A 27,273-nucleotide genomic window follows, 5' to 3' on the forward strand; every position below is an offset into this window, starting at 1 on the left:
GCAGGGCTCCCTGTGAGGGGATGTTTCTCCAGCTGCTGTACGTGGGTCTTTCTACTGGGGGTGGGGCTCTCCCAGGACTGGCCACACCCATTTAGAACAATGGGCCCATCTAGCCTAGCATCACGTCTGTGACAGTGGCCATTGCCAGTTGCTTCAGAGGAAGGTGCAAGAAATGCCCCATGTAATGGGGAATTCTGGGATGGCCTGTCCCATAAAGGCCCTTTTCCCCTGGCTGAATCAAGCCCTGAGGGTTTATTTCCCATCTATACTTGGGTCTTATGTAATGTAGGGTGACATTTTTCTACCTCCTCTGGGTGCGGCCATCAGGAGCATGGCTAATCCCCATGTGGGTGGGGCCATCCCAGGGGGTGGGGCCCCCTGCCTATATCTTAGCACCCCATCCCCAGCTCTGGCCGCTCTCAGCCATGGCGTTCCCTGCAGCAGTGGCAGGTCCCTGGCTTTGCTTGCTGCTCCTCCTGGGGGTTCCCCTCACTCTGGGGGCCTCTATTCCTGGGGGGCTGCACAATGTGTCAGTGTCAGACCCGGAAGTCCAGCAGGCAGCACAAGTAGCCGTAAAGACCTACAACGACCGCAATAATTGCATATACTACAGCAAGGGGCTGCAGGTGCTGAGCGCCCAGAGACAGGTGAGTGGATGCAGATGTTACAGGGGGCAGGTGAGGGGAGTAAGGCTGTGGGTACTGTGGGTGCAACCCCAAATGAGGGGTCTGGTGGAGCTGGGATCCAGGGGGCAGAGTTGCGGTAAGGCTGCAGGGTGCGGGTGGAAGGGATCTGGTGGGGCTTGGACCTGGGGGAAGGGGAAGTATAGCTGGGATCCGCAGTGGGGGTGGACAATGAGGCTGGTACCTCAGTGTCCCGCTGCCCCAACAGCACTGAAAACCCAGCCCAAGGCTTCCCCAGCTGAGGCCCCAGGGGGAGGCCCTTTGGCTGACTTTGCCCTTTCCCCTCATTCCCTGCTCCTTGCTCTGTGATATGGGGATGGGCGCTAATGCCCCAGGGCGCTGGGAGCAAATCCCCTGATGCCTGCAAAGGGCTTTGAACCCGGATCATAGCCCCAGTGGGACAGACTGACCCCCCCCAGAACTGCCTTTGCTTGGACACGGCCTAGGAGACAGCGTGTGGCCATGGGGAGGCTCAGAGCTCAGCCCCTCATATTTCCTGGTATTCAGGGGTGGGGGGCAGAGCTAGGGGATCGCGCTGGGACTCATCCCTAAGCCGGGCTCCTCAATCTCCCTCCAGGTCGTGTCCAGGATCGTGCTATATCTGACCATGGAGATGGTGCAGACATTGTGCACGAAAAACCAAGGTGGCGTTGTGGATCCTAACAAGTGCCCCCTGCCACCCCCATCCCAGCAGATGGTGAGAGGACGGGACTGGGCCTATTCGGGGTTCAGCTCATGGGTTTGGGGCACCAGTTCGGTTTGCCAAGAATTGATTTTCTGAGACAATTATTTAAAGCCACGTCCTCACCAGTGAGATCGGGGTGGGGGGGTCCCCTCATGCCTGGCACTGGGTGGAGTCCAGACCAGGGAGGGGCTCACACTCACTGTTGCTCTGGCTGTGGGGTCCAGGTTCCGCTCTGGGCAGGGTGCTGCGTTCGAGAACATCGACAGAGCAAAGGGAAACGTTTCCGTTGGGTCTAAACCCTGTAAAACTGTATCATCATCATCATCCGCTCCTAACTAGCGGGGCCCAGCCCTGCCCCAATTCCACACTGCGGTGGGTGCGGGAGGCAGCTCAGCCAGAATCTATTGCGAGCCCGATTGAAACCAACCAACCTCTGCTGGCCTTGGAGAAGGCGCAGATTAGAAGGGGGAGTGGGGGATTTGCTTGGTGTGGCGCAGAGGGAGGTAGCCTGGAGCCCTTTGCTATTCCTGCCCTTGCTGCTTTCCCAGCCCAATCCACCTCCAATACCAGCCGGCTCTTTGTGTATCGAACTGGAGGGTAAATAGCAGGAGTTGCTGGGCACAGAATGGGAGGGAGGTTAAAACCTGGCATTGCCTGAGCTGGGACCTGATTCTGGGGCAGGGGCAAGGAACAGCTGGGCATGGCAGAGTCACAAGGATGGGGAGTGGGGAGGTCACTTACGTGAGGCCCAGGGAAGCTGGGTTTTATTCCCTGCTCTGCCAGACTCCCTGTGCAAGCCTGGGCCAGTCGCTTCCTCGCTCTGTGCCTTGGTTTCCCCATCTGTAGAATAGGACTAATAGCACTGCCCTGCCGCCCAGGGTGGGTGTGAGGATAAACACACGAAATACAGGGGTGTCGATGTACCGGACACTGAGATCAGTTAGCTTCAGAAGGTTTTATGCCCCACAAATCCACAGCATCTCGCCACTACACACACAGTAATGACTTTAGCTTCACTGCCTCCCTCCTCCCCCCGTCCTTTTTACCAGTGGGAAAACTGAGGCACGGAGACATGTGACTTGCCCATGGTCAGGCTGTGAGGTTGGGGGGGAAGAGGACAGCTGGGTTTTACTGGGAACCCCTCTGAGAGTCACCCCCATTCTAATGTGCTTCATTCGTCCCCTAGAAAGTGCGCTGTAACTTCCAGATCTGGTCTCAACCCTGGCTCATGAGGACAGAGATAAAATTTCGCTGCAATTCTGGCTGTCACTGAGCCCCATGAACACATCATCTGCTCCACTAACAAAGTTTCACAGGAGACAGGCCGGCTCCGTCTTGCACTTCTTTTCTCTACTCCCCCAGCCTTATTCCCAGCACGTGATGGGCGATCAGTGTCTTGAATCCAAACTGGGGTTGGAAATCAACCAATTCCTCTGCTTCCGGACTGATTTCTAATCCCTGATTAATGCCAAAACTGGAGCCTCTGGGCTCTTTCTGTTACCCCTGGGTCTTGGACCTGCTTCACTAGTAGCAATAAACCACTTTACTGCAGCATCTCACTATGGTCGGCTCAATGGCTGGTAATTTTTCATTGCTCCATCTGCCTCTTACCCTCCCCCCACACACTTATGTCCAAATTCCCAATTTGCTTGGCTCCAAAAAGACCGTCCCCTCCCCACAGACACAAAAGCCTTGTCCTTCTGTGTCTCCTGTGAGGCTCTGGGCACTTCACATACTCACACAGGGGACAAGGCTAGGAGCCAGTCACCGAACATTTCCCCCCACCCCGCTGGGATCTGGCATTTGCAAGCATGACATACCCAGGCCATGCGTCCACTCGTGTCAATTTGCCCTGCTGTTACCCCACTGATGGGGCTCAACTGCTGTTAGCTCCCTAGTACACCCGTGCCAATGGGCACACGCTGGTGTGAACGTTCCCAGTAACTCACTGGAGTCAATCACTCCAAGGCAAGGCATTTACACTGAGGTTTGCGCCCAGTAGCCAGTCCCCAATAGTTGAGCTGCAGCAGTGATGGGATAATTTAGAGGTTGAGGGTTCATGGCCCAAAGCCGTCAGCTTTAGATCCAACCCACTTCAAAATGTGGTAAATTTCCTGGAACTCGCTTGTTCTCGTTACCCACAGAACCGTCCACTCCCTTTCTGAATCCAAGTACTTGGCCTTGGTATCTTGTAGCCATGAGTTCCCAAGGATAATGGCATGTGGGGAAAATATTAATCCTGGCCCTGTAGATTAAGGCTAGATTAGTGGCTTCCAGTACTACCACTGATGGGTTCAAATCCCTCTGCACTGGTGGGAGGGGGAGTGAAAATTGCTGTACCTTTAAAAGCTCCAAGGGCTGGAAGCTAAACTTAGACAAAACACAGACTGGAAATATTTTTTAGTCGTGGGGGGGAATTAACCATTGGAACAACTTCCCACGGGGTGGGGCAGATTCTCTGGCCATTTTTAAATCAAGTTTGGATTTCTGTCTGAAGTACGTGTGTAATTCAACCAGGAATCACTTCAGGGCAGTCCTAAGGCCTGTGACACAGGAGGTCAGACTGGGTGATCACAGTGGGCCCTGCTGGCCTCACAGTCTATGACTCTGTCAAAGCAGGCAGAGAACCAGATCTTGGAACTAAGGGTGTGAGCATAGCTGAGGAGTCTAAAGGAGGGAAGTGCCCTCAAATTTGTTTCACTTCCTCCTTACCCCTGGAAAGTCCACTTTAAAGCTGCAAAGCAGCACCCGTGGGGGGGGGGGGGGGGGAGGAGCGTCTCTGGCCCGAGACAGAAAATGCAGCTCAGGCACCGGGTTCATCATTTATTATTTGTGTAGAACACAGATCAAGGAACATCAAACCCTACAGCATCGCTCTGAGCTCCTGCTACTACTGCTCTGTGGCAAGCCCAGCCTGCCCTCCCTCCCACAGAACAGCCCTTCACATTTTTCTGTTACAAGAACCTGCAGAATTTTTCTCCATGCAAATGACAAAGGGGAAAATCCAACTTTGCCCCCAAAAAACCTCACCCACCCCCCTCCTTGCTCCTCCGCTTGTAACAGCATCCTCCAAAAGCAAGGTGCTTAACAAACCTTAGCCTGTTGCCCCTCCCACGCCGGGGAGGTAGGCCATGGTGCGCTGAACTTTCCTCCTACCTGTACATACAGCTTCCTTGCTGTAGTCTACTGGGGACAAGTGCCCATTCTTTTAAGCAGAGGTTCCACAAAGGATCAGCGCTCCAGCCCCCTTTCTGTGCCATTTCAGTCCTTGAGCCAGGAACCCGGATCAGCTAATTAAGTCCTGAGTTTCCAGAGCGGAGAGGAAAAAACCCAACAACCAGGCTTTTCTTTATTGCTTAGGAGAGATCTGGGCTGGTGTTGCGGTAACATATGGCACTAAAACCCCAGTCACTCAGTAACACACTGGAAGGACTAGATCCTCCCCAGGCAGGCGTAAAGCAGGATCACAAAAGGCTACTGCCCCCTTGCCTTGTGCAAATCTACTTTCGAAGTGCGTTTCACCAAGGAGCCCCGCGAGCCTCTAGCAGCGTTAGTTCAGAGCCCCCAACCTGTGCTACATGCGGCTTTGCAAAACGGAAAGAATCGAATGTAACAGAATGGTTTTAGCAGCGAGATCACAGCAAGGCCTACTCAACCATCTCCCACTGTGGACTTACACTAGTGCTTGGGAGGGGGGGGGAGCAGGAGATATAGGGAGCCACAGGGCTTCCCCCCCATCCAACTTTGATCACCTACTCTGACAATAACACTTTGCCTGATCAAAAGGCTTCCTATATGAATTTGCACCCCACTGTGGGGGAGGGGTATACCCCCTGTTTGCTGAGGAGGGGGGAATAGCCCCTGTTTGCTGTACAGCTAAGGAGAAGGGACTTGCCCACAGACCACACAGCATGGGAGCAGCAGAGCTGGAAGCAGAAGCCAGGACGTCAGGTGTAGCCTGCACCTGCCCACCCCCTGCATGGGAAGTGACACGGCTGCAGTGGAGGCAGCATATAGGCTGGGCAAAAATGGTCTGACCCAGCTGTTTTTCCGGCAGGAAATTACGTTTTCACCTAAAGGAATATTCTGTGAAAACTATCCGGTTTTGGTGGAAAAAATCTACATTTTTTTTGTTTCTGTGTCAAAAAAACCCCAAACACCCGGCAATCAAAATAGTTTGGCAATTAAATATTTCAGTTCCCACAGGCTACCACAATGCCACAGTGGAGTGTAGTTCAGTTGACTCATGTCTCTATTCTCCTATATGGATGGTGCTCCCCAGACTACATCTCCCATGATACACCACCTTTGCCTCCCAAAAGGGGAGAGCACAGTGTAACATGGGAGGTTAGTCTGAGTAAGGATCCCAGCCTATAGAGGAGAATGGGCACAAGAAGCACCTAAACTACAACTCCCATGAGGCACTGGGGCTAGCCAGCAAGAGGGGAGACTATAATGCATCATGGGAGATGTAGTCTGACCAAGGAGCCCAGTTCGGCAGAATCAAATTTTTTTTTTTGCATTCTTGGGGGGGAAAAGAAATCACATCTTTTCACTGAAAAAAAAACCACAAATATTTTCTGAGCAGCTCCAGAGAGGATATTAACGCCCCTGTCTGGGAGCCTGGGAAAGTCAGTTTGGCATTAAAGGATAGGTGGATTCTCATAGCTCAGAGACAAATTGCAACACCAGAGTGGCTGAAAAATACAGAGCATGTGTGACATGGGTGGACTACAACTCCCAGCATGCAGTGCTCCAAGCTGCCTTCCCCCAACCTCCCAGAGAACTGCTGCCTCCAAGAGAGCTTCCCTGGCTGGCCAGCCCTGCTCACATGTGAGCTGGTGCCAGGGCTGAGCCCTGGAATATAAGGGAGCTTTTCTTCCGCTCTGCCCTGTAAGGGGAGCCCAGAGGGAGGACTGCCCACCTGGCAGTGTAAGGAGAGCCCATGGAGAGCCAGGGGAAGAAATCCCACCTAAACAGTAGCTGGCTGTACTCAGGGCTGGATTTAGGGGCAGGCAACTGCCTGGGGTGCTGGACCTGGGGTGCTATAAGGTCTTCAAAAGTTTAACAAATGGAGGGAGGGCGCCGAAGCCACCACTTGGTCTAGGGTTGAACCTGGCTGTATCCTGCAGTCTAGTCTCCGATCCTTCAAAGCAGCCTGCATTTCCCTGAAAGCCAGGAGAATCTGGGGCACCGCAATTCCTGTTTTCCAAAAGCCACAGCTGGGCAGGGGTGTGACCCAAGGGCCTGTCCTTTGTAAACCCAGGCTCCTCCAAGCGCCCACCCCCAAAAGTGAAGCTTTGGAAACCCTTGCCCAAGACATGAGATGGGAACAAAAATAGTTTTGGGGGGAGGGGTGCGGAATCTAGAGACTGGTCAGTTTCATGGGCTTAATGCCCCATCTTGAGGCTAATCATTAGTGATTCCCTGTAATAGACCCAGCCAGGCAGGCTAGAAAAATAGAAACCAGCAGGCCCAGCCCCTGTTCCAGAGAGAAGCAGCAGCTCCAGCTAGGGGCAGCGTAGCAGAATTAGGGCCAGGGATTGAAATTAGTGAAGTGCCCCTCCCGCCCCCGGCCTGATGGGAACGGGCACAGCTGGCAGGGACTGTATTGAATCCACCAACGGAAGCAAACCCGGGGGGTGGGATCGTTTCTCTGCCAGGAGAGAGTGAGCTGCCTTCGGAGCGTGGGTTGAAAAGCAGCCCTGGTGCTAGGAGCCAGGACCCCTGGTTCCAGCTCAGCGGGGCGGGGGAGGAACACGAGATGAGCGGCACGTCGTTCCAGGGTATTGCACAAACCCATGGCTGGAGGAGGCCCAAGGGACTGGAGCATAGATTGGGCAGCAGCTCCAGTGCCGCCAGCATCCCACTCTAGGTGGCCTTTCACCCCACGAAGTCTGTCCCACTGACCTCAACTGGGGGGGGGGAGCCAGGAGCCTCAGCAGTGGGAGATCTTGCAAAGATGCAGCCCTGGGAGATGGCCCATAAGGACAAATTCTGCAGCTCTTTCTGGGTGGCATTCTCCAGGACAGGGGGCAGACCAGGGCTCCCTTCTGGGCTCAAGATGCATGCATGAGTGCCCCCTGCCAGCATGGCCCAGCCTCTCCCATCCTGCTGATCAGCCAGCCCCAAGTCAAGTCTCTTCCCAGCCCCTTTGCGTTTCCACACTGTGGCATCTCCCCCAGCTTAGCCAGGGCCCTTCCCCCTTTTCAAGTCCCTCTCCTAGGCTCTAGGGAAGCTAGTGGGCCGGGGCAGTGTAGCGAGACACAGAGGAGGGGATTCACAGGGAGGTGGGGCAGGGGAGGTCCTGCAGTGTCTAGTCCACCACAGCTGAGCTGCACATGGTGTTCATCCCGCAGGCTCTGCTGCCCCGGTACAGGTAGTAGTAGCCCTGGAAAAGGAAAAGAAAGAGGGGTTGATGGTTCCCATCAGCTAGCAAGGCCTAATTCCCCCAGCACCTGCTCATTATGGCTTAGCTTTGGGCACCCCCCTGTGGCGAGACTGGGAGGTGCAGGCTGGGAATCCCAGGAGAACCCTAGGGATTGGTCTGTGTCCAGCAGCCCTGATGGAAGACCCCCTTTTCTACCCCCTGCTGCCCAGCCCTGGCTCTCTGCTGCCAGGGACAATACTGGGGAACTAGGCCAGGCTGGAAACGTGGGAGAAAACAGAGGGAGGCCAGCTTGAGCTGCTGCTGGGAGGATGCCTGGCCTTCCCTCCCTGGAGATGGGGCTGGGGGAAGGACGGGAAAGCCAGGCAGCCAGTGCAGGGGAGAGGGATTGGAAGGAGAGGAACAAAGCCAGGTGGCCAGAGCAGTCTCTATCCCAGCCCACACCCACAGCATGGGCACCAGCTGCTCCTCACTGGACTCACCTGCTCACCCCAGTTCTTGCCCCAGCTGTTTTTGATGGCCCAGAAGGGGGTGCGGTCACCTGGAAGGTAGAAAGGGCCATCATGAAGGCTAAGCTTGAGGGGAGGGGGCTGGACAGTTCCTGATACATGGCTGGGGCAGAGCCCAGGCTGCCAGGGAGTGTTGCATCATTAGCCAGCACTGCCTGAGCCCCTGCTGTCAGCTTCCACTTTTATAGCAAGAGGGATTCTGTAGATTATAGAAACCGGTCATAGTAGTACCCAGACTCCTGGGTTCTATCCCCACCTCTGAGAGAGGAGTAGGGTCTAGTGGTTAGAGCAGAGCTGGAAGTCAGGACACCTGGGTTTCTCTCTGATTCTGCCAGACTCACTATGCCTTTGAGCTAGCCACCTCCCCTTTCTGTGCCCCTGGTCACTACAAATCCATGAGAGAGGGCTGGGAGCAGCAGGGACTTGGCTCAACAGTGACGCATGCTGGTGGCAATAAGAACTACCTCCTCTAGGCTGGATAGTATGGAGGAAGGGCCAGCAAGGCCAGTCCTGGAGGGAAACAGGATGGTGCCCAAGGTGGCTCATTAGGTCTAAGGGAGCCTAGGGAATTGATGTCCCCGAGGGGTGGAGGCCCTCCTGTGGATTCCAGACTAGCGTCACTTACGTGTCCCATACCCCACCAGCAGCACGGCATGATCAATCATCCAGGGGTTGCAAAAGAGCCTGAAGGGGTGGGAGACCCCCCTCCTGTAGAACTGAAGGGGAGGGAGATGAGGAACATAACATTAGCCAGCTAACTGCACAGATTCCCTACAATGCCATCGAGATGCAGCTACCCCTAGGGTGGAGCACAGGGCTCTTTATACAGGGATCCCTTGCCCGGTGCTGACCGTCTCTGGGATGGGAAGTGCCCCTTACTGAGCCCCTGCCCTGCATCACAGCACCACCTAGTGCCAAGCCTAGATATTGGGGCAGCACTGAATGCAAAGGGAGAGCCCCCCTGCTGAATTTGAGCAGCAGCTCATTCTCTGGCATCCCACTGGATCCAATACCACCTGCCTTCGGCTAGAACTCAGGTCCCAGGTTTTAACCCCTCATTCTGAGAGCCCCAGGGTCAGGGTAGGACATCTCAGCAGCCTCCAGGCCTTCACACAGCTCTTTATCTGAGGCACACGCCGCATCCCCGCCCGCCCGCCACACCAGGCTGTAATGAACCAGCGAGTCTGAACTCCACTGGAATCCCACCCAGTCTGTAAGGACATGGGAGCAGGTGGCTCTGCCCCGAAGCGTCAGCTCACCTGCATGGCGAAAGCATTGAGTGCGATGGAGATGGGTCCATTCTTCGCCAGCCATGCCGTGATCTCTGGAACGGACAGGATGGGTGAGTTTGGGCTGTGGCGGGGAGGGCGCTGGGTCTATCGCAGGGCTGACTGGGAAGGGGGCAGACAGGCACGACCTGCCAGGCATCAGCAGCCTCCAAGGGGTCTCGGCCTCACATTGCTCATGAGGTTCCCTGTGCTCCTTGCAGCCAGGACTCTCTGGGGCTCTGGCACGTGCGTCTCAGCTAGCAGAGGCTTGGTGGTGGCTGCACTGCCCGGGACAGGTATGGGGGAGCAGCGTGATCTAGTGGAAAGGGCACTGGACTGGGACTCAGGAGACCTGGGCTGGACCCACAACAGGCTGCGTGACGTGACCCTGGGCAAGGCCCTTCCCCGCTCTGTGCCTGCCTTTCTCCTCCCACCCTCTTTAGGGCAGGGACTGTCTGTGCAGCGCCTGGCATGACGCAGGGGAAGATCTCGGCTGGGGGCTCTGGACAGTGCCTGGCACAACACAGGGTCCCAATCTACCCTAACACACACAGCTGTGTGGAAGGGCAGGTCTTTTCCACTGGCAGCTCCAAGTCTCCCTCCCTCCCCCTACCAGGCCCCAGTGACTGGAGTTAGGAGGAGGCAGGGCAGAGGCAGGAGGAGGAGCCCGGACTCACCGGTCTCGTCACGGGAGATCTCCACAGAGCTGTTGATGTAGACGGCCACCTTGGTGGTGGAGAAGCTGCAGCTCTGCTTGTGGCCCTCATAGCTATAATCACCCTCTGTCTCCAGGCCACCTGGAAGGAGCGATCCCCGGGAAGGGAGGGTTAATAATGCCAGGGGCTAAGAGATAGATCCTGCTGTAGGGAACTCGCCTGGGGCTTGTACAAGACTATAGGGATTTGGAAAAGCTCTGCGATGCGCCTCAGTCCCAACCCGCAGTCCCCTGCTACCCCAGCCCTGGGCTCCCCATCACCCCCACCCTCAGCTCAGCCTCTGACCCCAATCCTGACCCACAGCCCCCTGCTACCCCAGCCCTGGGCTCTCCATCACCCCCACCCACAGCTCAGCCTCTGACCCCAATCCTGACCCACAGCCCCCTGCTACCCCAGCCCTGGGCTCTCCATCACCCCCACCCACAGCTCAGCCTCTGACCCCAATCCTGACCCACAGCCGCCTGCTACCCCAGCCCTAGGTTTCCCGCGCATACAGCCCTGCCAATGCCCCTCAACCCCTACCCACAGCCCCCTGCTATTCTATTTTACCTCAGCTAGTAATAGCTGAGGATCTTCCTTAACTGCCCAACCCTTGAACTTCACCTGCTTGCCTCAGTCAGGGTGAGGCCTTGACCTCCCTGCATTGGGCCTGGATGGTCCTGAGCTCACCTAGCTGCTCAATGGCCTCGTACGCATTGGAAGGCAGCCCTCCTCCGCAGGCATGGTCCAGTCCGTCGCAGTCCACCAGCTCTGCAGGGGGAGAGACTGGCTCTTACTGACCTGAGGCTCTCAGGCTCCCATCCCCCCAGGGAACAGCCTCCCAGCTGGGATGCTCATGGCCAGCTGGAGCCACTCCCGAGGCTCCGTTAGGGTCTCCCAAAGCTTTGCTGGCCTCAAAGTTGTCCCCATCCCCGGTTGGCTGCTCCACATCTCTCCGCCACAGGTGTTCAGCAGCTAGCGTGGGCCACTGGACTAGGACACCTGGGTTCTACTCCTAGTCCTGACACTGACCCTAGGGCAAGCTCCTTCCCCCCTCCATGCACATTTTCTCCCCCACCCCTGGTCTAGTTAGAATGGAAGCTCTGCAGGGCAGGGACTGTCTCACAGTGTGTCTGACCGGGGGCATGGGGCGACCTCAGTCAGGGTCTTGTGTAGAGCTCAACATGACAGGGCCCCCTGGTCTTGACAGGGGCTGCCTGGCTCTACCACCAACCCAGGCCTGGTCAGGTTTGCTGACAGTGCTGAAATCAGAGTGGAAGCTGCAAACATCTCTGGGGAGATCAGGGCACTGAAAGGGGATTAGCTCCCACCTCCTGACCCCCACACCAAATAAGGAGTGGGAGGGGGAACCCAGCAACCAGCCCTCCTTCTCCTCGAAGCCAGTTTGGGTTCTTCACTCTGGTGCAGGGATCGACTCTTAACAGGGATTTCCGAAGAGCCATCGTCTCAGGGAAACCAGCTAGGTCCAGGGAGCCTGGGAATCGGTCAGGCTCTCTGGGGCACCAGCCATGCCATGCACTCCCTCTCCTGGCTAAACAGCCCAGGACTCAGGGAGCTCCCTGTGTGGCAAGATTGGGCGGGGCAGGCTGGGAGAGCCACAGGGTCCTGGATAAGGGATCCCTCTTATTCCTGTCACAGCCCAGTCCTGGCTCTACGCCACAAGTGCCAGCCACATACCCTGCTCCGACAGCGAGACAAGAGACCCCCGGCGCAAGAACCACTGTCCTTCCACATTGCCGGTGACAGAGAAAGCCCAGCAGGAGCCGCACATACCCTGGAAACACAAGGCCAGACAGATGATGGCCCACGAGTGACATGTCAGTGTCCCAAACCCTCAGATTTTCCCAAACCCCATCAGGAAATGGTGCGGGAATGCTGGCTGCAAGGAAACTTGCAGCTACTCCTGTCCTGGCCTCTCGCAGCAGAGGGCATTGCCTGTGCTCTTTGGGATGAGACAGCGACAGCTATATTAGCACTGGTGGCATGACATCCTTGGAAGGGTCGCACGCAGGGATCAAACCCGCAACCTCTGGCTCTACCTCCCTGAGCCTCTACAGCTTGTGCTAAACCAGGTACATTAGCTCAGAGGCATTAGCAGCCTCAGCTGCTATACCTGGTCTAGCCACTAGCGGGGGACAGAGTGCCACAACAGGTTATGTTGGCCTAAGCCAGAGGTGGGCAAACTACAGCCCATGGGCCACATCCGGCCTGCGGGACCCTCCTGTCCAGCCCCTGAGCTCCTGGCCTGGGAGGCTTGCCCCGGCCCCTCCCCTGCTGTTCCCCCTCCCCCGCAGCCCTAGCTTGCTTTGCCGCTGGCGCAATGCTCTGGGCAGTGGGCTGCGAGCTCCTGGAGCAGCGCAGCTGCAGAGCCCGGCCTGACCCAGGCTGGCTCCAGCCGGGCGGCGCGACTGTAATGCCGCCGGCCACAGGTGCTCCAGGCAGTGCGGTAAGGGGGCAGGGAGCGGGGGACTTGGATAGAGGGCAGGGGAGTTTGGGATGGTAGTCAGGGGGCGGGGGTGTGGATAGGGGGAGGGGCAGTCAGAGGGCGGGAAACAGGAGGGTTGAATGGGGGCAGGGGTTCCGGGGGGCAGTCAGGAAGGAGGGGGGGGGGTTGTATGGGGGTGGCAGTCAGGGGCGGGGGTTCCAGGAGCAATCAGGGGACAGGGAGCAGGGGGTGGATGGGCCAGGGGTCCTGGGGGAGGTGCTGTCAGGGGGCGAGAAGCAGGGGGGGTTGGATAGGGGGCAGGGGCCGGGCCATGCCTGGCTGTTTGGGGAGGCACAGCCTCTCCTAACCAGCCCTCCATACAATTTCCAAAACCTGATGCGGCCCTCAGGCCAAAAAGTTTGCCCACCCCTGGCCTAAGCTCTGCAGCTGCTGCTGTCAGGGGAGGTGGGTTAATGTAGCCATGGAAACCCACCTGGTCCTTGACGTCAGTGACAGCTCCATGCTCCCGCCAGTCCCATTCGGCAGGAGGCGGGTCGCTGGGGATGGCAGCCGGTTTCATGGGCCGGGCCGGGAGTTTAGCCAGCAGCGGATTCAGGTACAGGGAGCGAAATTCCTCCTCTGAAATGAGACAGAAAGCAGCTGTGGAGAAACGCCAAGGACTCAGGAGACACAGGGTACTTGCCTATGATCTCCCCTGGCAGGGGGCGCTGCAGAGAGTGGGGCAGGAGCGCTAGCTGTGGGGAGAGCTCCCGGCTACTCCAGCCCTGGCCCCACGTGTAAAGAGCGGGGAGCTCCTAGCCCTTCCCAGTAGGGTGTGCTGCCACGACTCCATGGGCACACTGAGCCCAAAGCCATCGCCCTCTTACCCGTCAGGTCACTGAACTTGGTGACTCCATACTCGGCCGTGCCCTGGTCCAGCTCCTGGATTGTCCGAGCCTTTTCCAGGTTCTCCGCGAAGATCTGCAAACGCCTCTCGGCTTCTAAACAGGGAAGCAGACCCAGGGAGTCAGAGTCATTGTGAGACAGGGAGCGTGTCCGAGATACGGGGGGCTCCCTGACGTGTTGCAGGAGCCAGTGCAAAGGATTCTTAGGTGGGAAGAGCTGAAAGGGTGACAGGAGCTGGCTCGCAGGATTCTGCAAAGTTGGTGGGATGGGGGCCCAAGAGATATGCCAGCACCTGGGGCTCACCTCTTTCATCCTTGTAGCTCTTCTTGTAGGTGGTCATGAAGTCTTTGAACAGCGAGATCAGCTGGATGGAGGCATTCTAGGGACAGGGAGGCAAGTGGCTTAGAGACCTGGAAGGCTGGAGGCGGTAACTCAGTGACTGATACTGGAAGACGTGCCATCTGCCAAGGCCAGGCGAGTGCCTGGCTGCAGGGGGTGCTATAGACCCATTCTCAGCCTCCTCCTGCAGCAGGTCTGTCTCTGGAGCATTGCAGGAGGTTGGCCTTAGGGCTGGTGACCAGAGGAGGTGCCACGCTGAGGCACAGCACAGGGGCAGAGTGGCAAGGGGGTGGAGCCAGAGGCCAGGGCGGTGGCATGGGGAAGGTATGAAGCAGCGTATCATGGGAGGGGACTGGAGAAATGCAACCCAGAGAAGCACCCCGCCCCATGTGACATACTCCCCTAATCCAGGCCACATCCCCCTGCCCTACCCTGGGAGCAAGTGGCCTCATGTGTTCTAGTTCCAGCCCCATACACTCTCCCTTCTGGGATAGAGCCATGAGTTACCATCGCTAGAAGGGAGACCGGGGCCCGTCAAGAGACAGGACAAACTGGGCTAGAGAGGAGGAGGAGCGAGGCAGCCAGCCACCCACCTGGGAAAGGGCCTCCAAGCTAACTGGTTCTTCTGGTGTCTTGACATGAGCCAGCTCCTCTGGCTCCAGCGATGCCATGCTTTGGACCTTCTCTGATGGCTCTAAACATAAGAGGAGGCAGCCGAGAGTACTGCAGTTAGCCCCAATACAGTTACTGTATAGATCTCATACGCCACGGGAGAACAAGGGCCAGTGCCCATCTTCTTCACACCCAACAGCCTCTACTGCTTGTGCTAAAGGAGATCTCCCTTGGCTAGCAGTAGTAGCAGGTCCCTTATCCTGTTGGTAGCCATCGGATGACACATTCACTCTTCTAGATTCCCAGATTGGAAGGCCAGATGGAACCATTGTGATCATCCACTCTGACCTCCTGCATAGCCTAGGCCAGAGAACCTCCCACAGCCCTTCCTGCCTGCAGCCCATATCTGGTGGCTGAGCTAGGGCATAGATTTAGAGATGCATCCAATCCCTAAAAACTCACAGGGACAGGCTGGATTCTTCATCACTTGGACAATTGTTCCAATAGTTAAACCCTCCCTGTTAAAAATGTTACCTCATTGCTAGCCTGAACTTGTCCGTCTTCAGTTCTCAGCCTTTGGGTCTCAATCTGCCTTTCTCTGCTGAACTGATGAGTCCTCTGCCCTCCAAACTCTCCTCCCTGGGGACACACTTACAGCCTGAGTTCAACTCACATCTTCATCTTTAAGGCTCTAAGGAGCTCAGTCTATGCACAAAAATTGTATTGCTTGAACTATACCAGTCTACAGAGTAGAAGCTGTGTTAGTCTGTATCCGCAAAAAGAACAGGAGTACTTGTGGCACCTTAGAGACTAACAAATTTATTAGAGCATAAGCTTTCGTGGGCTACAGCCCACTTCTTCGGATGCATAGGCTGGAACATATATTGAGGAGATATATACACACACATACAAAGAGCATGAACAGGTGGGAGTTGTCTTACCAACTCTGAGAGGCCAATTAAGTAAGAGAAAAAAACTTTTGAAGTGATAATCAAGCTAGCCCAGTACAGACAGTCTGATAAGAAGTGTGAGAATACTTACAAGGGGAGATAGATTCAATGTTTGTAATGGCTCAGCCATTCCCAGTCCTTATTCAATCCTGAGTTGATTGTATCTAGTTTGCATATCAATTCCAGCTCAGCAGTCTCTCCTTGGAGTCTGTTTTTGAAGCTTTTCTATTGTAAGATAGCCACCCGCAGGTCTGTCATTGAATGGCCAAACAGGTTAAAGTGTTCTCCCACTGGTTTTTGAGTATTATGATTGCTGATGTCTGATTTGTGTCCATTAATTCTTTTGCGTAGAGAAAAAGAATTAATGAACACATTAATTGTCCGGTTTGGCCAATGTACATGGCAGAGGGGCATTGCTGGCACATGATGGCATATATCACATTGGTAGATGTGCAGGTGAACGAGCCCCTGATGATATGGCTGATGTGATTAGGTCCTATGATGATGTCACTTGAATAGATATGTGGACAGAATTGGCATCGGGCTTTGTTACAAGGATAGGTTCCATGATTTCAATAATTTCCATCCCACCATCAACCTCAGCCTAAATCAATCCACACAAGCGGTCCATTTCCTGGACACTACTGTGCTAATAAGCGATGGTCACATAAATACCACCCTATACCGGAAACCTACTGACCGCTACACTTACCTACATGCCTCCAGCTTCCATCCAGGACACACCACACGATCCATTGTCTACAGCCAAGCTCTAAGATATAACCGCATTTGCTCCAATCCCTCAGATAGAGACAAGCACCTACAAGATCTCTATCAAGCATTCTTAAAACTACAATACCCACCTGCTGAAGTGAAAAAACAGATTGACAGAGCCAGACGAGTACCCAGAAGTCACCTCCTACAAGACAGGCCCAACAAAGAAAATAACAGAACACCACTAGCTGTCACCTTCAGCCCCCAACTAAAACCTCTCCAGCACATCATCAGAGATCTACAACCTATCCTGAAAGATGATCCTTTACTCTCACAGATCTTGGGAGACAGACCTGTCCTCGCTTACAGACAACTCCCCAACCTAAAGCAAATACTCACCAGCAACCACACATCACTGAACAAAAACACTGACCCAGGAACCTATCCTTGAAACAAAGCCTGATGCCAACTCTGTCCACATATCTATTCAAGTGACATCATCATAGGACCTAATCACATCAGCCATACCATCAGGGGCTCGTTCACCTGCACATCTACCAATGTGATATATGCCATCATGTGCCAGCAATGCCCCTCTGCCATGTACATTGGCCAAACCAGACAGTCTCTACGCGAAAGAATTAATGGACACAAATCTGACATCAGGAATCATAATACTCAAAAACCAGTGGGAGAACACTTTAACCTGTCTGGTCATTCAATGACAGACCTGCGGGTGGCTATCTTACAACAGAAAAACTTCAAAAACAGACTCCAAGGAGAGACTTCTGAGCTGGAATTGATATGCAAACTAGATAAATCAACTCAGGATTGAATAAGGACTGGGAATGGCTGAGCCATTACAAACATTGAATCTATCTCCCCTTGTAAGTATTCTCACACTTCTTATCAAACTGTCTGTACTGGGCTAGCTTGATTATCACTTCAAAAGTTTTTTTCTCTTACTTAATTGGCCTCTCAGAGTTGGTAAGACAACTCCCACCTGTTCATGATCTCTGTATGTGTGTATATATATATCTCCTCAATATATGTTCCACTCCATATGCATCCAAAGAAGTGGGCTGTAGCCCACGAAAGCTTATGCTCTAATAAATTTGTTAGTCTCTAAGGTGCCACAAGTACACCTGTTCTTTATACCAGTCTAGTTAATGTGGTACAACCCCCTCTGTGTGCATGCAGTTATACGGGGATAGATAGGCGTATGCCTGTACAGGAAGGGGAATAAGCTATTCTGGGAAAGGTACCTTTACCCCAGGAAACTGCATCCACACTAGGGCTGGGTGGATATCACTATGACAGTGAAACATTGTCTATGTTATACAGAACCACTAACTGGCATAGCTATACCAGGACAAAACAGGATCTACAGCAGGCCTTAGTCTCTCACTCCAGACAGCTTTTCCAGAACGGGAATCATTCACGCCAGAAGCTGAACAAATTCAGACTGGAAACGGGAAACACATTTTTACCCGTGAGGGGAATTAACCGTTGGAACAACAGACCCAGGGCTGGGGTAGATTCGCCACCACTGGGAATGTTTAAATCAAGATGAGGTGTTTTTCTAAAAGCTCTGCTCTAGTTCAGCCAGGAATTAATTCAGGGCCAGCCTATGGCCTGTGTTCTGCAGGAGGTCGGATGATCACAATGGTTCCTTAGAACAGATGAATATTGTAGATCTTCTCTGAACCCTTTCCAAAGCTGTCACCATCTTTTTCACGGTGCGTCTGCCAATCTGGATGCAGCATCCCAGGAGTGGTCTCACCAATGCAGGTATCGCTGACATGCAGCCACTTCTGGGATGAGACAAGGCAGCTCTGCAACAGTGCACAGCAATGCTACACAGCAGGTGGGGAGGGGAGGACAAGGGGGGAATTAAGGTCAACAGAGGGGAAGCAGCCGAGCTGGAGCCTGGCCAGGAGATTGTATTAACAGACAGCTATTTGGGAAAGTGCCAAATGACTCTTTAATGGCCAGAAGTGGATTAAAGCTTCCATAACCAGTTCCTTCCACCCAGGAAATATATGATAAGTGGCCCTATGCCGAGTGTGCAGGTGGTGGAGGGGTGTGGCTTTGATTCCAGACTTAATGCTCTTGTTTACATTCTAGTCAGGATCCTTTAAAGGGATGACACCCATGCAGACTCGCCATACCAGCTGGACGACATTCCTGCTTCACCAGCTTCTGTCTGTTCATCCAGGGCTGACTCCAGACCTCAAAGTGACAAGACTTCCAGGAGAGAGAGAAAAAAACAGGCCTTGCGTCAAAATTTCAGAAATGAACATTACAGAAACCTGCCTGGAGGCTGCAGGGACGAATGGATTGGCAGGGCATGGTGATGGTGGTGGGGGGTTCTGTTCCTGGCTCTGAGAGAAAAGTGGGGTCTGCTGGGTTAGAACGGAAGGGCTGGGAGAGTCAGGACTCCTGGGTTCTATTATTACTTCTGCTCATAACATGCGATGCTGGGGAAGCCTCTCAGCTGTACTCTGTAAAATGGGGCCTGTGTTTCTCTAACTCCTGGATGGGGTGCATGTGTCTTAGCTTATTTGTAAAATGCTCTGGGACCCACAGCTGAAAGGGGCCAGAGAAGAGCAGAATCCTTCCAGTCAACAGGCTGAACCCGAGTTACTCAGCTGATCCTCTACTAATGAAAGCTATAAAAAGATCCCCTAGTTACAGTGTGTTTGGGCTAATGCCAGGTCACAAGACAACAAATGAGAGGATTCAACAGACAGAGGCCTGGCTCACAGGACAATGACTGGAGAGTCTGACACAGGACAAATACAGACCAGCAGGTCGCTTACAATGTAACCAGGCTCCTGGGTTCTGTGTTAGTAACGTCCCTGTTTAGTTTCAAAGCCATCTCCCAGAGCCCCAGCTCCACTGCCTGCTTGTGATACCCCATTTTAATACTTTAAGAAACTTGCACTGGTGTGCGTGTACATACACACGTGCCCTTGCTTCTGATTTCAACCAGCAGAAGACAATCAGCTGTGTGTCTTAGCCCCCATACTGTAAACACCCAGGAGCAATTCTCCTGGAGCTCAAGTGATAGTGATGCTGCTTCTAAAATAGGTAGATCCCAGCTCTATCCTGCCACTGCTATGAAGTCCCTACAGTTTATCCAGTTCTCCTACTCTGACCCTAAGGAATGTGTTTGCCTGTAAGAGTGGTGTGTGCACAGGACAGGGGTGGTGCGGGGGTGGGGGGGGGAGTCGCCCACAGAGTTCTCCCCCCATCATGCTTTGGGAACAACATCCCCTTCTAGAATCCCAATCAGGAATTGGAAAAGTCCAATCCCCAAACACCACCCCACATCTTACTGCATCCCAGATGAGACCTCCCTATGTGTCCACTCACTGGGATCCTAACTGTCTGCCTTCTCTTAAAGCAGAGCCGTGGAAACTACAGATCCCAGGATGCCATGCTCAACAATAACTGGCCTCCACTTGAATCAAGATGAAGCAAGATATGCTGGGAGCTGCAGTACCCTCGGCCATACCTTCATACCTGTTCCATTTAACGCAAATTAAGTGTATCCTTTGGGCTCCTACCCAGTTGGAGATGTGGCCCTTGCCAGGTGTCCACGATTTCAGAACTCCTGGAGTTACTGGGGGAAGGAGAAAGGCAGTGATTCATAATATCTCTGCCCAGATTCTGCTCTCTGTGATAGCAGTGTAAATCCAGAATCACCTCATTCAAATCAGTGAGATGAATCCACATTTATCTTGGTGCACAGAGAGAATCTAGCCCTAATTCCACGGAGGTCAATGATACGACACTAGAGTCACACCAGTTTAATTGACCTATTAAGAGTGGGAGGATCCGATTATGTGGACCCTGTGATGAAACAGGATTTTTCCATAATATTTTTACAGCCCCTGTGTGTGCCTCGGTTTCCTCTACATTTTGTATGGCTGCCCAGTGGGGGGGAAAAGGACTGTCTGTCTGAGCCTGAATGGGTCATTAAAAAGGACTGGCTGAGGGTGACCCCGTATCAATGGAGAATCCGAGAAGCCAGCGGCAAATCCAGTCACCAGGACACTGACACCTAACAACTAATGATCCAGAGGGAGATGGATTTCCCCACCTCTCAGCAGGGAAGCTGAGCAAGACCACCCAGCTCCAGAACAAAGGACTTGGAAGGTGGGAGGTGGGGGATAGGAACTGGCTGCTGGATGGAGTCTGGGTTCTCACCTTGGAGCTGATCAAGGACATCAGACAGAGAGAGACAGCCTGAACCTGGCGTTCACTACAGCTTGCTGGGCTCTGCGCTGGCCAGAATGGACCAGGACTAGGCTTTGACCTTCATTTCTCTGTGCTCACCTAAGGACGGCCTACGCAGTGTTCCAGCTGACTAATAAACCCGACTGTTTTGACAACACTGTTTGAGTGTCACTGCAAAGGCTGGGCTAGGTACATTAACCAGGAGTCTCTCTCAGCTGGACTCACTGAAGAGAGCTCACAGCGTGAAGCAGGAGTGCTGGAACCCCACAGGTTCAGTCTACAGAAGCGGTGAGACACCCCCCCCGCCCCCCCCGTTGGGGATCTGGTGCATTGAGGGGGTTCCTCCAAGAGACTGTGCCAAAGCTGGGGGTGTTGCACCAAGAGGGTGGATCTGTGACAGACCCAAAACAAAACCACAACCCAGCACCTGGTCCTTACTATTTGCTCCGGCTCCACTGAATTTTCACAGATAGCAGCATCCTGGTTTGTGAATCGGTGCTGGCTACACGGTGACTTCAGCAGGGTCACATCCAGATAGTACTTGATCCCATTCACCACCTGCAGACAGAGCACAGTTCTCGGGTAGGCAGAGCATGGCACCCTCTGCTCCATTCCTGCAGACCCCAGCCTAGAACTTAACATTCAGTGACAATAAATGGGGAACTGGTGAAGACAGAACACCAGAGTTTGCCTGTGTCCAGCTGCCTAGATAAAGATTCCCCTCTATATTCATTACAGCCAAGTTCTGGCTCATCTCTACAGCAAAGGATGCTACAGGGATCTTGTTGGGACAAACTTGGGTTCAGATTTCATAGTTTATTTCTTATACAGGCGAATATAAAGCATTTATAAAGCACGACCATTAGATCATCTACTCTGACCTCCCGTATAGCACAATTCAGAGAATATCCCACAGTCACCCCTGTGTTAAGCCCAATAACTTGTGTTTGGCTAAAACACCTTCCAGAAAGGCAGCCAGGTCTGGATTCACAGACATCAAGAGATGGGGAACCCACCACTTCCCTTGAGAGTTTGTTCTGAGGGTTAATCCCTAATTGGTAAAAATGTGCATCTTATTTTTAATGGCAATGTGTCTGGTTTTAACTTCAGCCACTGGTTCTTGTTCTGCCTTTCTCCACTAAAGAGCCCTTTAGTACCTAGGATTTTCTCCCTGGGAGGGTACTTTCACACTAGGATCAAGTCACCTTTTGATAATTTTGAGAAGCTAAACAGGCAGCACTCCTTAAGTTTCTCACTGTCAGGCATTTTTTCCCAGCCCTCTTCTCAGCACCCTCTCCAATTTTTCAACATTCTTTCTAAAATGTGGCCCCCACAATTGGGCGATTTACTCCCGTACTGGTCTCATCGATGCTACACACAGAGGTAACAAGCAATCAGAAAGTAATCTACCAGACGCAGTTCTTTATAAAACTATAGATCTCCCAGCACTAGTCTGAAGTTTGAGGGTAGATCTGTGCTAAATTTGCAGATTTTAAGCCAGGAGGGGATCACTATGATCAGGCAGGAGCCTGACACAGGACAGAGAATTTCACCCAGCGATTCCTGCATCTAGCCCAATAATGTGTGGTTGAATTGGAACGTAACTTTTAGACCAGCCTCCGATATGCTAGCCAAACTTGAAAAGCAAAATTGACTAGAAACAAGAGTGAAACTGTCTGGTCTATTCCTCATTGTTCCAACCAGTAATGCAAAGGTATAAGTAAAATGGAATGTACCAACACTTAGGGATGTAAAGACAATAACTGGGTTATCTCCAGAAGACAGTCCTGTGCTGGCCTAGCTGTGACTAACAGGGGAACATGAAGGTCCATTAGCAAGTTCTCTCTAAGGGTGTGTCTATGCTGCAGCTGGGAGGTGTAATTCCCAGTGGGGGTAGATGTACGTGCCCTAGCATGATAAAAATGGCTAGCCACCAGAATGCAAGCCCATCTGAGATCCTAGGAACGTACCCAAGTGGCTAGTCCAAGCCATCGCTTGAGTACATACCTAGGATCTCCAACAGGATTGGACTTGGGCAGCAAGCCCAAAGCACTGCCCGTACCCCCGCAGACTTGCTGCTATTTATGGCACGCTTGCTCAAGCAGAGCTAGCCTGTGCACGGCTGTCTGGGCTGGGAGTTACACCTCCCCCTGCAGTGCAGACATACCCTAATAGGATTTCCTCGCCTCTTGAGTCTCCTGCTAGCTTAGAATGCTTTGCCCTATTTTGAGTTCCGATAACTGGTTTATTTGTCATGTGCGAAGTGTGTGGATTAATTATTACATCTTCTTATTTACCAGCATCTGGAAGGGTTAATCACGTACTTTTGTACAGGGCTTCGTAAGTGGAAAGATGCTACATATTGTTAATTATGTTAATTAATTCCTGCTGGTTACAAATCCAGAATAGCGGGTCTGAATCCTCAGTCACACCACTCTGGCACTGCAAAGGGATCTTAAAGTTAGTAGTTATATTAGTGTAGCTCCTAGGAGCCCTGGCATAGAAGTAAACTGCCCCTTGAGAATATCTCCCGCGCCAGTCAGGGTAGAGCTGGAGTGAGGGCTCCGCACTGACTCTGCTCCCAGCCCCCAGAGCAAAGGACGAGGCTGGAGCTCTCTGCACGCTAGCTACTCTCAGCTTCCAGGACCCACAGGGGGCCATGGGAAGCAGAACATATGTTATACCTAGTTCCAGGCAGCCTCGTGCACAGCCCCAGGACACTATGCCCTCTCTGCTCTGGAATAGGAAGCCTCTGGCGTTGAGAGATCTAGAATGGAGTGCAAGATTGCAGGGGATAGGAGGGGGGGAAGGGTGTCTTCCCAGGGCTACCCTGCAAGAGAAACTTGCACAGGAATCACCAGACTGGATCAGATCCAAAGTCTGTCTAGTTAAAATCCTGTTTCTGACAGTGGACAGATGCTTCAGAGGAAGGTACAAGAACTCCACAGTATGAAGATATGGGATAACCTGCCCTCCACTCCATTAGCTCTCACCCTGGTCTCTAACAGAGATCAGCTTAAGCCCTAAAGCACAGGGTTTTATACCCCTTCCAAAATTGTTATCATTATGTATATATCACCTGTGAATATTCCTGAGATCCATATAAATGGCCAATCCCTTTTTGAATCTTGCTAAGTTCTTGACATCAATGACTTCCTGAGGCAAGTAGTTCCAAAGGGTCACGACAGGGTGTGTGAACCATGTATTTTCTTTTATCAGCTTTTAAGTCAATAGAAATGTAGGGCTGGAAGGGACCTACTGGGTTATCAAGTCCAGTCCCCACTATCACAGGCAACGCCCCATCATAGAATCCAGTCCAAAACTTTTCCAGCTCCATCCTCAAACTACACCTCTACCTTGATAGAACGCTGTCCTCGGGAGCCAAAAAATCTTACCGCGTTAGAGGTGAAACCGCGTTATATTGAACTTGCTTTGATCTGCTGGAGTGCGCAGCACCCACCCCCGGAGCACTGCTTTACCACGTTATATCTGAATTCGTGTTATATCGGGTCGCATTATATCGAGGTAGCGGCGTAGCTGGGTTGTTTGCCCCGCACTGCTCCTATGGAGGTATTCCAGACCCTCCCTCCTCGGATGGGCACAAACCTTCTTCTCATTTCCAGCCTCAGTTGATTCCTGGCCAGTTTATCCCCATTTGTTCTTTTGCCAACATTGTCCTTTAGCTTCAATAGATCTTTTCCCTCCATGGGGTCTCCCCCACTGTACCTAGACAGAGCAACCAGATCCTCTCTCAGCCTTCGCCTGGCCAGGCTAAACTAATCCAGCTCTTTCAAGCTCCTCTCCTAAAATCAGCTCTCCATTCCCCGATCATCAGTCTGGGAGCCCTTCTCTGTACTGGGCCAATTTGAATTCATCTTTGTTGAACATGGGTGACCAGAACAGAATGGAACACGGCATTCCAGATGACGCCTTGCCAGTGCCTTGTACAATGGCATTCATACTTTCTTATCTCAACTGAAGTCTTTGCCTGATGCATCAGATTAGCTCTCCCTCCATTAGAGTATCTGGGTTTCAGATTAATTTTTCTCTCACGTGTTAGCTGCAGATCTCCATGAAAAAGCTCATTTTTCTAACATGAATGAGTGTTTTGTATTATTTCTGTTCTCAACAGTATTTCCAGCTGCTCCCACTATTAGAATATTCTGCAAATTTCGTTCATGTGCTATTTCTCCTGAATCATCAAGTTAAATAGAGCCATGCCCTATGGTACTACTTAGGCACCTCCCCAACTCGAACACCTTCCTGTTTATCTCCTTAGTCTCTTAGAGAATGTTCAGCCCACATGACTGCGCTCTGATCCAAGCCAAATTGAATTAATTTTTCAATTAGGATGTTGCGAGAGACTGCAGCAAGTGTTTTTGTAACATTCCAACCTTTGGCAGGATTCTCCGGGTGTCCATTTGTTTAGCTATGGAAATTATCGCATTTATCCGGGCAGGATGATTCTTTATAAACCTCACAAATCTGTTACTCTACAGAGGTTCCAATTGTTCCCTTCCTGTTACTGTACTAGGAAGGAAAGTCAGATTCACCGGGTGGTAACTGCCCTTAGAAACACACATAAGTAATCATACAAATTAGTAATTCCTCCCAGTCCACATAACCCAGTTTACGGCCCCAGTTCACATAATCTAGTCCATATAACCCAATCCCCATCTCCCACAGTCCTTTTGCCCTGTACACCTGTCTATAACCCCTCACTCAGTCCACAGAACTCAAACGACACCAGCAGCGCTTTTACTGTACATTCTAGTCTTTATCCCCAGACCATACCCTCGTATAGGCCAGGCTATACCCCAGCATATCAACTACAACCCCAACGGTCCATTTACCTCAGGGCCTGTCTACATTTAAAACACGACAGCAGTACAGATGTGCCACTGTAGCGCTTCAGGGTAGACACTGCCTGTGCCAATGGGGATCTCCCATCGGTGTAGGTAATCCACCTCCCCAAGAAGCGGTAACTAGATTGATGGAAGAATTCTTCTGTCGACCTAGTGCGGGCTACACAGAAACTTAGGGCGTGGACTTGTCACACCCCTGACCCATGTAGTTAAGATGACCTAATTTTCTAGCATAGACCAGGCCCAGGCCTCAAGCTGCAATCCCTATTCCTTTTGTCATTGCCAAATCCATGTAACCCAGTCTATGCCCCCCAGCCCTTTGCCCTGTATCCCAGTCCATGTACCCCAATATACCCCTTTGCCCTGCATGATCAATGTGTAGACCTTCAAGTCTACAACTCAAGCCAGAGCCTTTAGCCGAATAACACACACTGTGCCCCCCACCGCAGTCCACATAACCCACCCCAGACCCCACTAGCCCTTGTACAGTATACTCCAGTCCATATGTCCCAGCCTGTCCCTACGCACCCCACCGTCACGCCCTGATCTATATAACTCAGTCCATAACCAATCCACCTCCATCACTAGAACCCAGTCCATGCCCCCAGCCCCTCTGCCCTGTACCCTGCCTAGTCCAAACCCCTAGGCAACGAGGCCGTGGTCATATGATGCAGCTTGCAGTCCTTCTGCACCGCAGCACAAACCAGATCACTCCCCTGCCTGGCTCATATCACCCGGTCCGTGACTGCAAACACGGACCCAGAGTCCGTTCTCCCCATCCCCAGCCAGGCTGCCGGTCGCCGGACACCGCCGGCCCGGGCCCTGCACGCGCACCGCGCTCAACCCGGCTCGGCCCAATCCCTACCCACAGCCCAGCCCCTCACCTGGGCCTGCGCCCGCCGGATAGCCCCCAGCCGGGCCGGCCCCCCGCGCTGCTCCGCTGCCCGGCTGTAGCTCTCCAGGGCGAAGCGAGCCGCCTCCAGGGCCGCAGGGTCCAGGCCAGCCTCCAGCTCCCGCAGCGCCCCGGCCCCCGGAGCGGCCACCAGCGCAGCGGACAGCAGCAGCCCGACCAGCAGCAGCGGCAGCATCCCGGCCGCGGAATGAGCACCGCCTCCGCGTGGGGCTCGCATATGGGCTGTAGGGCGGGGCATCCCGTTGCCATAGAGACAGGCCCGCCCCCTCTAGGCCGCCAGGGGGACCGAGCCCCACCCATCCCTTCCCCTCACGTGCTGCTGTCCCCCACCCTACCTGGGTCCCCTCAGGGCCTCTCTACCCCAGGTGCCCTAAGCACCCTACATACACTCCTAGAGCCTCCTGCAAGCTGCTTCCTTCTAGGGACCAGAATCAGCCCCACTTCACCCCATGTCATGAGCCCTACATAGCTACTGCTAGCTGAGATTCCCTGTGTGCTTGATTACAGTCCCCTGCTTCTTAAAACGAAATATGCCCAGTTTTTTAAATCTTTCCTCATAGGTTTCCTAAGCCTTTGGACTCTCTCCAGTTTGTCCACATTGTTCCTAAGCTGTGGCACCCACAATTGAGTATGGTACTCCAGCTGAGGCCTCATCAGTGTGAAGTAGAGCAGGACAATTACCTCCCCTATCTGACACACAACACTCCTGCTAACACCCCAGAATAGTAAGACTTTTTTGCAGCTGCATCACACTGTTGATGCATGTCCAATTTGTAATCCGCTCTCATCTCCACCTCCTTTTCAGCAGTACAACCACCTAGCCAGTTCTTCCCTGTCATGTATTGGTTCATTTGGTTTTGATTTCCTAAGCATACTTTGCACTTGTCTTTACTGAATTTTGTCTTGATTTCAGATGAATACTTTAATTTGCCAAGGTAGTTTTAAATTCTAATCCTGTCCCTTACGTGAGCTGCCTGAACTACCTTAGGTACCACGGCCCATCCTCCACCTGAGGATTGAGCACCTGCAGAGTAGAAGTGATTATGTTGGCTAGT

At 53.0% G+C, this 27,273-nt stretch overlaps 2 protein-coding genes across 2 annotated transcripts; one reads left to right on the plus strand and one right to left on the minus strand.

Annotated features, from left to right (window-relative positions):
* Window positions 1–344: 344 nt before the first annotated feature.
* LOC117880006 (cystatin-like) lies at window positions 345–2,916 on the plus strand. The gene is made up of 3 exons (XM_034775634.1): window positions 345–647; window positions 1,261–1,380; window positions 2,555–2,916. Exons 1-3 carry the CDS (start codon window positions 345–347, stop codon window positions 2,639–2,641), a joined length of 510 nt encoding a protein of 169 aa, XP_034631525.1. The 3' UTR covers window positions 2,642–2,916.
* Window positions 2,917–4,178: 1,262 nt separating this feature from the next.
* On the minus strand, window positions 4,179–26,408 carry LOC117880200 (cathepsin F-like). Its single transcript, XM_034776134.1, has 14 exons — window positions 26,190–26,408; window positions 20,879–20,998; window positions 18,367–18,442; window positions 14,513–14,613; window positions 13,884–13,959; window positions 13,562–13,675; window positions 13,168–13,313; window positions 11,927–12,023; window positions 10,919–10,999; window positions 10,211–10,330; window positions 9,525–9,589; window positions 8,891–8,981; window positions 8,239–8,297; window positions 4,179–7,759 (listed from the first exon to the last, which is right to left on the minus strand). Exons 1-14 carry the CDS (start codon window positions 26,391–26,393, stop codon window positions 7,685–7,687), a joined length of 1,425 nt encoding a protein of 474 aa, XP_034632025.1. The 5' UTR covers window positions 26,394–26,408; the 3' UTR covers window positions 4,179–7,684.
* Window positions 26,409–27,273: the final 865 nt, after the last annotated feature.

The sequence above is a fragment of the Trachemys scripta genome, chromosome 7 (assembly GCF_013100865.1).
Source record: "Trachemys scripta elegans isolate TJP31775 chromosome 7, CAS_Tse_1.0, whole genome shotgun sequence".
In the NCBI taxonomy this organism is placed as follows: domain Eukaryota; kingdom Metazoa; phylum Chordata; order Testudines; family Emydidae; genus Trachemys; species Trachemys scripta.